Source organism: Thrips palmi, unplaced genomic scaffold (assembly GCF_012932325.1).
Source record: "Thrips palmi isolate BJ-2018 unplaced genomic scaffold, TpBJ-2018v1 HiC_scaffold_4, whole genome shotgun sequence".
Taxonomy (NCBI): domain Eukaryota; kingdom Metazoa; phylum Arthropoda; class Insecta; order Thysanoptera; family Thripidae; genus Thrips; species Thrips palmi.
Genome location: NW_023144631.1, coordinates 12,031,307 through 12,045,758, shown reverse-complemented (window position 1 = coordinate 12,045,758; position 14,452 = coordinate 12,031,307). Strand labels below are relative to the sequence as shown.

The following is a 14,452-nucleotide window of genomic DNA, read 5'->3' as shown; positions in this document are numbered from 1 at the left end:
TAGTTTTTGAGCGAAAACCGTCAAAGCGTCGATGATAGCTTTACAGGCGCGGTTTAAGGAGCCCCCGACAGAGGAGATTGTGTATATTTTGCCTACCTACAGGAGCATGATGCTGACGTCCACACACAAAATCTATGTGTGTACTCAGTACACTCCTCGAGTCGCATGCTTGTGCAGAGGGTAACAGTACGCTTTAAAGCGTGTGATGGTACTTACTCCACTTGGCACCTGGTATCCTCCAATGACCAAGTCCTTGATTGAGGTGCGCGCATTGCCAATTAGGATGGGCATCACCCTCATGGATTCCTTGATGCACGATCGCAAGTACCTGCAGCAACCAAAAACAGGTGGGCATGTTTGTTGACGGAAGTAAACTTTGTTCCTAACGCGGGAGCTGCTTTACTATGGTCGCACTGTTAAAAAGTCTGCACAACATCTTTGTTTTAGAGTCCATTGAGATTCAAAACGCTATGAGTACAGCACGTATGGTGCAATGCAGCTGAGATATCGCACCATACGTGCAATGTGAAAGCCATATTGCACCTTACGTGCAATGCATCCCGAAAAGGCCCCACGCTAATGCATGGGAATGGGGAGGTTGCACTTCATGTGCAATGCTTTTGCATTGCACCAGTTGACGCTATAGCCGTAGCGTTTGGATTCTCAGTGTCGATTAATAGCTGACCTACTTCCTATTGGTGAGAGCTAACCGCGGCGAACCAATTGTGTAATGAACTGCCTGTAATCATCAGCCCGGAGTTCCACATCAACACCCAAAAGCGCGCAAGATTCATACTAAAATCCGAAAATCAGTACTGCATCACGCGAAATCAATTGGAATCTGCAATCGCGTGCAGAAAACAGAGTGCTTCATTTCACGGTGGCGAGGTTTAATGATCGAATAGAGCAGTTGAATTTAAATTTAATGTCAACGCACGGATACGATTGAATGGCGTGGAAAACGTCAAAATTCTCCGCTCCGCGGCAAGGCCGACGCCGACTGGAATAATGGCCTCAAATTGTAGGCCCGATGGACGTTTTCCGACTCGGGAAGCTTCGCGCAGCAACCCCGTCCACCTATCCCACGCGTACTGGCTTGCCTCAGCAGCCATTCTTAAAATAGACTCACGTTTGGTAGAGGGGAGGGAGGTGTGGGGATGGGGAGAAGGGGGGGGGGGGGGGCAGCTGCCGTGAGGTGACTCGAGAGGTACAGCCGCTTACAGGAATACAGAGAATGAAAAAGTCTTGATCAATACCCTATTTTGGGTGAGGTATTCTTTATCACCCAAATCAGGGCGATGAAAGCTTCTTCGCCCAGAATTGGGTGAGGAAGGGTGTATCGTATCAGCTGTCTATATGGCTCCATACTATTATGACCCAAATTTGGGTGAGGAAACCTTCCTCGCCCAAATTAGGGCAATAAAGAATTCCTCGCCCAAAATTTTAGTCATGATCATGACTCTTTCATTCTCAGTGAAGTAGAGCCAAATTTCTGACCAAATAACAAATAATAGAACAGCCAAGCTATGAAGTCAAGTTGAAGATGCTGGCAGTCGCATATTGGAAAATTAGAACGTGACAGCCCGGTTAATTGGCTATTTGGTTTTATTGACATCGTTCTCACTTCCAAAAACAATAGATGGGCGAAATTTTCTTAAAGACAAGGTTCTAATTCTTTAAAAATCTGTTCCAACAAGAATTTAATCCTGACAACATTTTGTCAGCAATTTGGCTTTTATTTCAAAATCAGAACTGACTTGAATAGGGAACCTGGCTCAGCTCTTTCTAACCACTCCAGTCTATTGTTTCTGAGGTAAAATCCTTTCCATATTTTTTTGACATAGTAAAATTGTGCAATGTGCAGTAAAATTGCGCATTATCCCAAAACTTGTGGCCCATCAGCCCTAGCCCCTTCCCTTCGTAATGCGTCCCTGATTGCTGGCTGGGCTGGAGCCAGGGACGGACTGGCCCGGGTGGGATTTGTTGGAATCCCACCCGGGCCCCCCGCCCGGGTATGGGATCCGGGCCCGCAGGGCCCGTCGTAGGTCCGTCAGGAGGCCCGGAACTCTCGGGTTCGCAGGGCCCGCGCCGTGGCCGTGGTGACGCTGGAAGGCCCCTACGCTCAACCAGCACCTTATAATTGGGCCCGAGCCCGGCCGCCAAGGGCTCCCACAGGGCACAGAACAGTTCACTCAGTGGGCCCAGGGTCCGGCCCAGGCAGTTGAGGGGGCCCACCAGCACAGGGCATCCTGGCTGCCGAGCGAGGGGGCCCGCATTCATACGTCTCTTCACGGGCCCACGTGCCTCCTGTGATACCGAAAATTTTGCCCGCGTTCTTAAACAGTCGGAAATTTTTCGGCTCGCTACGCTCGCCGATAGCTACACCAGTCGCTATTCATGTCACAAACCACAAGCAAATCACCGCCAGACTATATCAAGAGGGATCAATGTCTTGCGGCCCGCCACGTTCGTAGTTAAACGCCGATCTAAGTTTAAACCTTCAAAACCAATTAAAAATCTGACAATATTTTCACGAAATCGAGAGGTTGAGGCTCGCTTCGCTCGCCAGGACAACGCGTTTTCATATTTCATCCACGCCTTTTTAAGTTTAGGCTGCACAGTACCTACATTTTCAACCCGCCGCTGCCCCTGGATGGTAGGCAAATCCGGGCCCCTTGGGTGTGTTTCCCACCTTAATCTTTACACCCCAGTCCGTCCCTGGCTGGAGCCCACTCCAGCCTAGTTTCAGTTACCTCATGTCCTCAAGTTGTTGCGCGGTTAAGGGCTTTGAAGGATCTGGAATCACCCTGTCCAATTCTTCATGCAGCTTCAGCTGCTTGTCTGGGTTGGTGGCCAATTGGTACAGTGCAATCGCCACGACAGTCCCCGTCTGAAGACAGAAAAAAGGTACAAACGTTTCCATACGAGCAAATTACAACGCTACTGAAACTTAACGAGTGAAACTTGTGAAAAAGAATGAAAAACGGCCGTTTTGTATCTTGCAACGAAAACACTTTGAGCGCGGTCATAGAGAAAGTTTACTTTCTCTACATTTCTTGACGCGAGTCATACCCCATCACATAAAATGGTTGATCGATCATGGCTGCCTCTGCTCTGCGGATCCAAGGCAATCCTAACTGGCAGTGTCGATTGATAACTATTCTAACTGCACCTGACGTCTTAAAAGACGTCTTAAAGACCCGAAAACGAACAAGTCAGGCATTTTCCATAAGTGACTTATTATAGTGACTTATATGACTTATTCAGCCAACTCACAGTGTCGATGCCTCCCAGCAACATATCGATGGCCATGGTCGCAGCTCTTTGAGGGTCTTTGGTGCGGAGGAGCAGGTTTTCCAAAACACTCAAGCTCCTCTCGTCGTTCGGCGGTAGGTTCTTGAGTCGCTCCATGGCCAAGTTCACGTGCCTTATCGCCACTCTGCAACATCGACTCGTTTTAACGTTTATAAAATATGCTTTCAACTCATCTTTTCTTGTTTTCTTAGCGCGGAGAAAAGAATACTTAAACAAGCACTGAAAATTGCACTTCATTCAAATGCGTGATATTTCAGGGCCCAAAGATTAAACGTCACCCCGCATTTCACAATATAAAATTGTATGCTTTTGCGAGAAAGCCACGCTTTTAATCTACGTACATTGTGAAATTGTTCCAAAAGTTGGCGTATAGCTGTTGGAAGGGACTGTTTCCTCTTCCTAAGAAAAAAAAACTCTTGACCATTATAACTGTGGAGAATCTCTTTTGTCAAAATTTAACATCGTAATTTTGGTTTGAAGGTGCTTTTGTGATCTTTCAGAGGGGAAGTTACCAATAGGAGAGAAGCTAAACTTTGAGAAGAAGGTTGCACGTCGGGTAGATTGACATTGTTTTTAGAAGCCCGTCGTGGTAGTTGGAACACCCTTGTAATCAAGACTCCATGATGTCAAAGGTTCATTTACGGAAATTTAGGAATGGGATCAAATAACTTAAGTTTATGTTCGTCGCGACAGCGAAAGTACGTTATTCCTATGCGTTACCGTTCCGTCCCGGAACAACCTGATAGTGATCGTGCTTCACTCACCCGTTGACAAAGTCCATGGCTGCGACGAATCGTCTGTATGCTGGCGTTGAAATGTATTTCCAGGGAGACGGTTCCACGTCGAGCTCGTACATGCCTTCGAACACAGCGTGCTCGGCCTCCAGCATCTTCATAGCTTCAGAGCTGGGTTCCGAGTTCCTCAGTAAACCAAGTTCGGCATCCAAGGCAACAAACGTAATCGCTACGCAAATACAATACAAGTTAATGTTAAGTTAACTACGTTCAACGACAACTAGTTGAAGTGCTTAGAGTGTCAGCAACTATTGTGAACCAAGTTTCACGTCCCGGGAATGTAACGTCACATTTAGAGCGTGGCGGCGGTCGCCAGAAAACTGTCACTTTCGTTCGACCGTGAATCAGTTAGAATTAATCATAATTGAGTCTCGATTCATACTCAGGACAAACGGGCCACGATTCACTTCCAGCAAACGTTACGTCACATTGTTCAAAAACCAGTCCGCTAGTTTGATTGCCCGTTTGATGGTTTGATCAGTTATTTTGTGCGTCGTAAAATTACGTCGGATACTCACATTCCAACGCCCATTTCACTATTTCCTGGAAGAAATCTGGGGGCATTTCAAATGTATCGCTCCGAATAGCCTTCATTCTGTCAACAGACCACAAAATGGTGTTAGAACAGTGATCGCAGCAAACATGGCGTAGCATAACTTCACAATGACACAACAGATGGGCTCATGTAGCATCACTGAAATTCAAAGAGTAAGACATATCACCAATTTTTTTGCGATAAGAAAAGTATTACCAAGAGAAGGGTCGTACACAAATGTGTCACCGAAAAAAGGGCGTTATTACAATGTACATGGCCTATCACCGAAAAAAAATGTCAGACGGACCCTTGTTTTCCTGGGCGAAACATCGCCGTTTCACGGTGATCCAAAAAAGTATCATCCCTTTTTTCAGCGCTGCATCGAAGTATCACTATTTTCTCGGTGATATGTCAAAAGTAGCACCTTTTTTTCGGTCATACAGTTAAATCTCGCCTCTCACACGCTTAAAACCTTACGAAGTATTTTGAGCATACATAGTTCAAACTTTACTTTGTAGTACAAAATTTATTTTGTTAGAGAAATATTCCGCAAATTACAAAGCATTTTCTTTGTTCAAAATGCTCAAACAACTTTGTGAAAACAAACTGCTTTCCTTTGTAAGGGCTTAAATAGTTCGTAAGGTTTTCTCAGTGCAGAGAGTGAGGCGTGTCACTATATTTGATTTTCAGTGATTATTTGATGTTCATCTGCATTTGTTCCACTCAGTCCTACCTGTCCACGAACTCCTGGCTGACTCGGTCGATGGGCAGGACGTACTGCTTGGTGTTTCTGGGCTGCATCATGACCTGATTCACGGCTGTACGGAAGTCTTGCCATTCCTTCCCCTGACTGAAAGGAGGAGTGAATGCAAGAGGTGAAACAAAAGACACGCTGGCTCTCTCTCTATTGATGGACGACACGAAACTGCTGTCCCGTGAGATAAAAAACAAAACAAAAAACACGCTGGCTTTCTATTGATGGAGGACACGAAACTGCTGTCCCGTGAGACAAAACAAAAACAAAAAATACGATTTCAAGAAATCCTAGGAGTCACGAAGTCAATATAGTTATTGTGTAGGAGTGTGGAGAAAGGAAAAAAGTTGTGTAAAAGGGATAGGGGGTGGTTTAGGTACGAATGGCAAGGGTATCAATGTGGTCGAAGTGCCACCCGTCAAAATTTAAACTTGGCAACAAAAAGAAATCAAATCAAAATGCCGTAAAATTCGAAAAATTCCAATGCTAATGTATTCCACACTGGAACATCTTTGAAGTCAATCATTATTAAAATGTTCGTGGGGGAAAGGAGGCAGTAAATTAACTTTCGCGTGTTGGCAACAATCTTCTCGGCAACTGCGCCCTTGCGAAAATAGCGAAGCCGAAAACACGAGTAGTCGCGCATTAAAACTGCCCCGCCATTGTTGCTGACGTTGAATTGTTTGGCTTGTTTCAAAAGGCGGTTCTCTAGTCATGTTTTCTTCAATTATGTGTAATAGTTCTCATTCACAACGTAATAACACCACGACGGTTGGTTTGACAAACTTTATAAACTCAGTAGGGATGGTTTCGAATCGCAGGTGAGTCTTGTTCGAGGAACATGAGCACTGAAAGTCGCGAGGTGGAGCGATGTGGTCATCGTGCTAACTGAATGAAAAGAAACATCAAACAAATGTTCCGCGCATGAGCAAAGACATTCCCATTAAAAATTTTCATCAGGCAGTGCCAATGAAAAGACTGCCTCCAAAAAACCCTCTTGTGCTGTTGTTACATCTGTTCTATCACGGTCGCGGAAAGTTTTTTATTCGAACGTCCTTTTTCAAAGCAGCGACCGTTTTTGGGGTAACCTGTACACAAGCGAAAAGGAGCCATGCTATTGGTTGGGTTTGGCTCGGCTCCCCCCTCTCTCTTCCCTTTTCGTTGACGAGTCGAGCTTTGCTATGGAAACAGTGATTTTGACGGCAATTTTCTCAAAATTTATCGCTAAGATTTCAAAATTATTCCAGAATTGAAATCACGTCTCAGAATTCTACCAGTCTGCAAAATCTCATCAAAATCGTACAGAGAGGTTTCGACTTGCACAAGGGGCCACGCGATCAAATCCCAGCGAGGCTGAATCCTGGGGGATACTATAAGGCTACTTCGTGCCTAAAAACACATTGGTTTAAATTTTTGACGAAACAATATTGGACCGGTCAACGTCTGAGCTTTCAAGTCTAAGCATCTAGCATTGTGTATATTGTAACAACCCAATAAAAAGCTAGAGCTCAATGTCTTACGACCCTTAATACGAAATAATGGCGCAAGCATGATACGAACGCAGTTTTTCTTCGTATAGCGAAAGTTATCCCTGGTATCATACAATGAAAATTCAAAACAGATTTGTTTAGTGGTAGAGTTTTGCTTCGTATTATGCTTGCGCAGAATCCACTGTAACAGTGACACATTTAGAGTGTAACCAGGCTTGCTACTCTACTCACACGACAACAAGGCTCAAGGGTAAGTCTTTTCTCAAATTGCGATAGTAGTACTCCAAGGAGTCCCCTCCCAATCGAAGTGGCCAGGGTCCTTCACTGCGAAACACCTAAATCAGAAAGAACGCCTAAAACCAACTCTACAAATCGAAGAGTGTACATTATATGCCCTTACTGGAGCATGCCTGCAAGCACTCTAGCTAGCGCATGCCTGCCAAGCATGCACTATCTAGGGCATACATGCTATGTACACACGGCATGTATGCAGTAGTAAGTGCATGCTTGGCAGGCATGCGCTACACTCTCAGAGCCATACTGACATTTTTGTCTGTACTTTTACTTAAAAATTATTTCTATGCAATTTATGAACAACTTTTTAGGTATCGTACTGATAAAAATCTATGTGTAACGTATTGACATTTTGTATGTTAGCCTTACTAACAAATCTGTCACTAGTTATTTAAAAGAAGTATAGAGGCCTTCTGGGACTAATTTGTTAGTGCCTACTAAGAGATTTTGTCAATAGTAAGAAAGAAACGGAGTCAGTAGTAACTAATATATAAAGTCAGTACATACAAATAAAATTCTATGTAAATGATCAATATTTGTCGCAGATATTACATATATTTTTATGGACTTGCAATACTTGTCGCTGACTAACAAGTGGTCCCACAAGCTATCCGTTCCAAAATAAATCTTGTCGCTGACAAGATTAGCATTAAAAGTGTCGTTTAGTAACGACAAAAGTTTTGTCAGTGATTATTCTGGTAATTTTTTATCAACAAATTTATCAACAATTTTATCAACAAATTTGTTAGTAATGTACTAAAAATATTGTCTATGGAATTGTACATATACCATGGACTTTTTATTCGTGGTATATGAACAAATTTCTGAGTATTATTGTTGCGTAAAAAAATTCATATGCTCCTTAGGAAATGTTGCTGCTGCTATGAACAAAAAGTCAATATGGCTCTGAGAGTGTAGCTAGAGCGTGCTTGCAGGCATGCTCCAGTTAGAGCATACAATGTACGCTCTTCGATTTGTAGAGAAGAGTTTCAGAGTTTCATAAGGACAGATAAGTTTTATAATCACTGAAAATATTTAAGGTTCGCCTAAGCATAAAAATATCCGGTAAATGACTTTGCGGATTTCAATTATTCGTAGTTATATTCCTGTCGGGCTTCGTAAATTTACAAAAGGATCTCAGCTTCGCTGAGATTCGAAACGCAATGAATACAGCACGTGTGGTGCAATGTATGGAGACAATGCACCATACTTGCAATACCATAGCCAATGCACCTTACGTGCAATGCATCCTGAAAATGCCCTATGCTAATGCATCGGAAGGCATTGCACTTCACGTGCAATACAAAACCATTGCACCAATTGGTGCAATGCAAACATCTCTGGAAACGTCTACAAACTCATTGCACCAGTTGCACTCCAAATTGAAAGGCGGTAATATTTCCACCCTTTTGTGGCGGTACTTTTTTTAAAGGCGGGCTCCAGATTTTACCGCCTTTGGGAAGGCGGTATAGTTTTACTGCCACAAAAAGGCGGTACATTATCAGGCCAGGAGAAAAATTAGTTTGAGGTACTTGAATGGCGGTATGAAGTTACCGCCAATTAAGAGAAGGAATTTTCATTACCGCTAATAAATATTACCGCCAATGGAGGAGACCATTTTGTACTGTCAATACGGGGAAGTGTGGCCATATATGTATAACTCGCGCTGCTCGCTGGGGGCTCCGCCCCCAGACCCCCGCATGTGTGGAGCGCGTGCCGAAGTATTTTCAGTAAGTCCGTGGTGAGCAAAGGCAAATTTTCTAAGGAAGTATATGTCCTGCTTCTTTGAAAGCTCTATTTAACCGCTTTTGACCATATAATAAGGCTACTTTTACTGCCCAAATAGATAGCTTGTTGGCTGAGCGATAGCGAAGCCTGTTACTCCAGTGCGGTTGAAAAGTTTTGTCTGTCTGTCTGTGTGTCTGTCTGTCTGTCTGTCTGTCTGTGTGTGTACACTACTCCTCCTGAACGGCTCGGCCGATCTGGCTGAGATTTCGCAGGGTTATTAGGCATGTTCTTGGCTCGGCACACGCGAAATTTCACCATCCTAGCTCAAGTGGTTCAGTTTTTATAGCCGAAAAACACCTAAAAACGGCGAAAAATTGAGTTTTCTGTCGGTAGACCTCTCCTGCCTGGATGAAAGGGGGGTCTGGGGGGCGGGGCCCCCCAGCCGCGACATGTCGAAAAGTTACAAGGGTCAAGATCGTGTAATTTGTAGATGAAGCACCTCTATCTAGAATGAAGGGGGGTCCGGGGGGGCCCCCAGCATGCAACAGTTCTGAAGTAACTGATGATGGACGAGCATTGTCGGCCGAAGGCAGCCTAGCGCCGCCGGCCAAGGTAGGAACGCCAGGCGCGGATTGGAGAAACAGGCAGCGACACATCGCGAAGCCTGTTACGACAAGACGCGGTCTGGCGTAAACCTACCTTGTTGGCTGAGCGATAGCGAAGCCTGTTACTCAGGTGGGGTTGAAAAATTTTTCCTGTCTGCGTGCGTGCGTGTGTGTGTGTGTGTGTCCGCGCTACTCCTCCTGAACGGCTCGGCCGATCTCGGTGAGATTTTGCACACTTTTTGGGTATGTCCTTGGCTCGTCACACGCGAAATTTCACTATCCTAGCTCAACTGGTTCGGTTTTTATAGCCGAAAAACACCTAAAAAACGGCGAAAAATCGAGTTTTCTGCAGGCAGATCACTTCTGTCTTGAAGAAAGGGGGGTCTGGGGGGCGGAGCCCCCAGCCTCGTCAAGTTAAAAGTCAGGCCAATGCAGCCCTAGGCACGAAATCAAATGCTGTTTTGACCTCCAATCACGCAAATCGGTATGCGGGTGCCTGGAAATGAAACCTAGCCTGCCGAAGGCAGGCAAGCGCCGCAGGCCAAGGTAGGTGTAACGCCAGGCGTGGATTGTCGAAACTGGCGCAGCATCGCGAAGCCTGTTACGACAAGACACGGTCTGGCGTACACCTACCTTGTATTGCATTGGCTACTGTGGCAGTCAATGGGTGCATACAAGGTCCGGAAAATATTGAAGACTGCTTTGACAAGGATAGAGGTGAAAGGAAAAAAACCTTAAGTCTCTACGACCACTCCTCGACCCCAAACATTTCTTTGAGTGAGTAAGTGAGTGAGTCAGTCAGTCAGTCGGATTGGGGCTATATAGATTCTTGAAGATGATTGCCCAATTGCCGGTGGCGGGGTCCCGATTACGGCACAGTTTCGGAAATTCTCGACCAGACCTACCGATGGGGCGAATAAAATTTTTTAGTCATTCGGTCCCCTTTTTGGAAGATTGAGTAGCTTTGCTCGGAAACAGTGAGAAATTTTCAACTTTTGAGATTTTTCCCAATTTTCCCATTTAATTTGGAATCGAATGGAAAAACCCGCAGGTCTCTACGACCACTCCTTGACCCCCAACATTTCTATGAGTGAGTGAGTCAGTCAGTCGGATTGGGGCTATATGGGTTCTTGATGATTGATGAGTGAGGGAGTCAGTCAGTCGGATTTTGGGGCATTATAGGTTCTTGATGACAATTGATGATTGATTTTGTGTATGTTGCCGGTGACGGGGCCCGATTGTGGCACAGTTTCTGAAATGTCTCGACTTGATCTACCGATTGGGCTAATAAAAATTTTTAGTCGGTCGGTCCCCTTTTTTGAAGATTGAGTGGAGTTTGTTAAATTTAGGCCTATTTAATCGTTTTTGAGAATGTTGCCGGTGACAGGAACCCGATTGCGGCACAGTTTCGGAAATGTCTCGACCAGACCTACCGATGAGGCGAATAAAAATTATTAGTCGGTCGGTCCCCTTTTTTGAAGATTGAGTGGACTTTGTTAAATTTAGGCCTATTTAATCGTTTTTCAGGATGTTGCCGGTGACCAGGACCCGATTGCGGCACAGTTCCAGAAACCGCTCGACCAGACCTACCGATGGGGCGAATAAAATTTTTTAGTCGGTCGGTCCCCTTTTTTGAAGATTGAGTGGACTTTGATAAATTTAGGCCTATTTAATCGTTTTTGAGGATGTTGCCGGTGACGGGAACCCGATTGCGGCACAGTTTCGGAAATGTCTGGACCAGACCTACCGATGGGGTGAATAAAAATTTTTAGTCGGTCGGTCCCCTTTTTTGAAGATTGAGTGGATTTTGTTGAATTTAGGCCTATTTAATCGTTTTTGAGGATGTTGCCGGTGACGGGGACCCGATTGCGGCACAGTTTCGGAAATGTCTCGACCAGACCTACCGATGGGGCGAATAAAAATTTTTAGTCGGTCGGTCCCCTTTTTTGAAGATTGAGTGGATTTTGTTGAATTTAGGCCTATTTAATCGTTTTTGAGGATGTTGCCGGTGACGGGGACCCGATTGCGGCACAGTTTCGGAAATGTCTTGACCAGACCTACCGATGGGGCGAATAAAAATTTTTAGTCGGTCGGTCCCCTTTTTTGAAGATTGAGTGGATTTTGTTGAATTTAGGCCTATTTAATCGTTTTTTGAGGATGTTGCCGGTGACGGGGACCCGATTGCGGCACAGTTTCGGAAATGTCTCGACCAGACCTACCGATGGGGCGAATAAAAATTTTTAGTCGGTCAGTCCCCTTTTTTGAAGATTGAGTGGATTTTGTTGAATTTAAGCCTATTTAATCGTTTTTTGAGGATGTTGGCAGTGACGGAGACCGGATTGCGGCACAGATTCGGAAATGTCTCGACCAGACCTACCGATGGGGCGAATAAAAATTTTTAGTCGGTCGGTGCCGTTTTTTGAAGATTGAGTAGGTTTGCTCGGAAACGGTGAGAAATTTGTTCCCCTTTTTTGTAGATAAAGTATGTTTTCTCGGAAACGGTGAGGAATTTTCAACTTTTGGGATTTTTCCCAATTTTCCCATAAAATTTGGAATTGAATGGAAAAAACCGCAAGTCTCTACGACCACTCCTTCACCCCAAACATTTCTATGAGTGAGTGAGTGAGTGAGTGAGTGAGTGAGTGAGTCAGTCAGTCGGATTGGGGCTTTATAGGTTCTTGACACCGCTCTAAACCATAATGTTGTACCACATTGCAAGCAAGAATTATAATTACCGCTCATTGTAAGCAGTAAATTTTGTTTCCGTTTTTTAACTTAGAGGTCCTTGTTCACTTAGCAGAGCCGCTAACATTCAGCTTCCTGAAGTCAGATGTACTCACATTAATCACTGTGGCACTGCTTCTTTGATGAAATTAGCAGAAATGTTGAGTTAACTCATAAAGCTTGTACTCAAACATGTAGGATTGTACACTGTTAAACTGGGCCCAGAGCACAGGAGCTCAGACCACAGACTGTGTTGATGAACTTCTATAAACTTTTTACAGTTTATCCACTTCACTCGCAGTTTCACAGTTGCTTCCATGGTAAAGAACAATCCTCGCCCACACTCGACCCGGTTGGTGCGAGACGTCATTGCCCAAAACTAGAAGAAACTGAATAATATTGATATGCATGCGCAGTCACAGGCGTCCATTTTCTTTCTGCAACTTGTTTTGTTAACGCGACGAGTGACTGCGAATATCTGATATTGTTATGGGCAGTTACGGGTCGGCTGTACGCACGACATAGGCAGTATTCGCAGTTAGAGGCCTACAAAAACAAAAGCAGAACTAACCTGAAAATCATAGACAAAGGGCCGCTGTCGGTTCGCGTTTTTGTCCAATATCCATAAATATAATACCGGACTAAAGTTGGCCAGGAAAATTTCCTGGCCAGGAAAATTTTGCCTTTTTTTTGGGTGCTATAAAAATGCGTCCCATGACTTCAGGAACAACATATCAAGAGATGGCGGAAGCAAATTTCCAAAATTTTACATGACTCTGGACTTAGAAAATTTTTGCGGCCAGGAAAATTTCTTTCTTTGGCAGTCATATAGAAATGCCTCTCATGACGTCAGGAACAACATGTCAAAAGATGGCGGAAGCAAATTTTGAAAATTTTATATGACTCTGGACTTAGAAATTTTTTGCGGCAAGGAAAATTTCTTTCTCTGGCAGTCATGTAAAAATGCCTCTCATGACGTCAGGAACAACATATCAAAAGATGGCGGAAGCAAATTTTAAAAATTTAATATGACTCTGGACTTAGAAATTTTTTGCGGCCAGGAAAATTTTACTCTATGGCAGTCAAAAAAAAAGAAAATGGGGGTTCAAACGTGTTCATCAGCGGCCCCAGTGACTCTTTGAAAACATCCCACAGTTAAAACAAGTACCGATTTTCTTCTGGTAACCTCTGAAAATGGACTTAGCCGCAAAAGCCGATGAATCTATGAGCTGAGGGACCGTTTTCAAAGTGTCTTAGACGGCTTCGCGTACTTGTATAAATTAAAATGGGCATTCAAACTTGTTCATCTGCGGCCCTAGTAACCTTTTGGAAACATCTCACAATTTATACAAGTACCGATTTTCTTCTGGTGGCCTCTGAAAATGGACTTAGCCGCAAATGCAACCGACTCCGTGGTCCAAGTGACCCTTTTCAAAGCGTCTTGGACGGCTTCGGGTACTTGTATAAATTACAATGGGCATTCAAATGCGTTCAACTGCGGCCCTAGTAACTTTTTGAAAACATCTCACAATTTATACAAGTACCGATTTTCTTCTGGTGGCCTCTGAAAATGGACTTAGCCGCAAATGCAACCGACTCCGTGGTCCAAGTGACCGTTTTCAAAGCGTCTTGGACGGCTTCGGGTACTTGTATAAATTACAATGGGCATTCAAATGCGTTCAACGGCGGCCCCAGTGACTTTTTAAAAACGTCTCACAATTTATACAAGTACCGATTTTCTTTTGGTGGCCTCTGAAAATGGACTTATACGCAAATGCAACCGACTCCGTGGTCCAAGTGACCGTTTTCAAAGCGTCTTGGACGGCTTCGGGTACTTGTATAAATTACAATGGGCATTCAAATGCGTTCAACTGCGGCCCTAGTAACTTTTTGAAAACATCTCACAATTTATACAAGTACCGATTTTCTTCTGGTGGCCTCTGAAAATGGACTTAGCCGCAAATGCAACCGACTCCGTAAGTGACCGTTTTCAAAGCGTCTTGGACGGCTTCGGGTACTTGTATAAATTACAATGGGCATTCAAACTTGTTCATCTGCGGCCCCAGTGACTTTTTAAAAACATCTCACAATTTATACAAGTACCGATTTTCTTCTGGTGGCCTCTGAAAATGGACTTAGCCGCAAATGCAACCGACTCCGTGGTCCAAGTGACCGTTTTCAAAGCGTCTTGGACGGCTTCGGGTACTTATTAA

General features: G+C 44.3%; 1 protein-coding gene across 1 annotated transcript in view; it reads right to left on the bottom strand.

Moving 5' to 3' along the window:
- Nucleotides 1-14,452, bottom strand: part of LOC117649466 (probable cytochrome P450 12a4, mitochondrial) — a 31,747-nt gene that overhangs the window by 1,534 nt on the left and 15,761 nt on the right. Inside the window, exons 5-11 of the mRNA XM_034392306.1 lie at nucleotides 7,120-7,223; nucleotides 5,378-5,494; nucleotides 4,628-4,704; nucleotides 4,080-4,278; nucleotides 3,277-3,439; nucleotides 2,754-2,890; nucleotides 217-328 (exon numbers count right to left, since the gene is read on the bottom strand). Of these exons, the coding sequence (XP_034248197.1) occupies nucleotides 217-328; nucleotides 2,754-2,890; nucleotides 3,277-3,439; nucleotides 4,080-4,278; nucleotides 4,628-4,704; nucleotides 5,378-5,494; nucleotides 7,120-7,223 (909 nt within the window). The remainder of the gene's footprint in view (nucleotides 1-216; nucleotides 329-2,753; nucleotides 2,891-3,276; nucleotides 3,440-4,079; nucleotides 4,279-4,627; nucleotides 4,705-5,377; nucleotides 5,495-7,119; nucleotides 7,224-14,452) is intronic.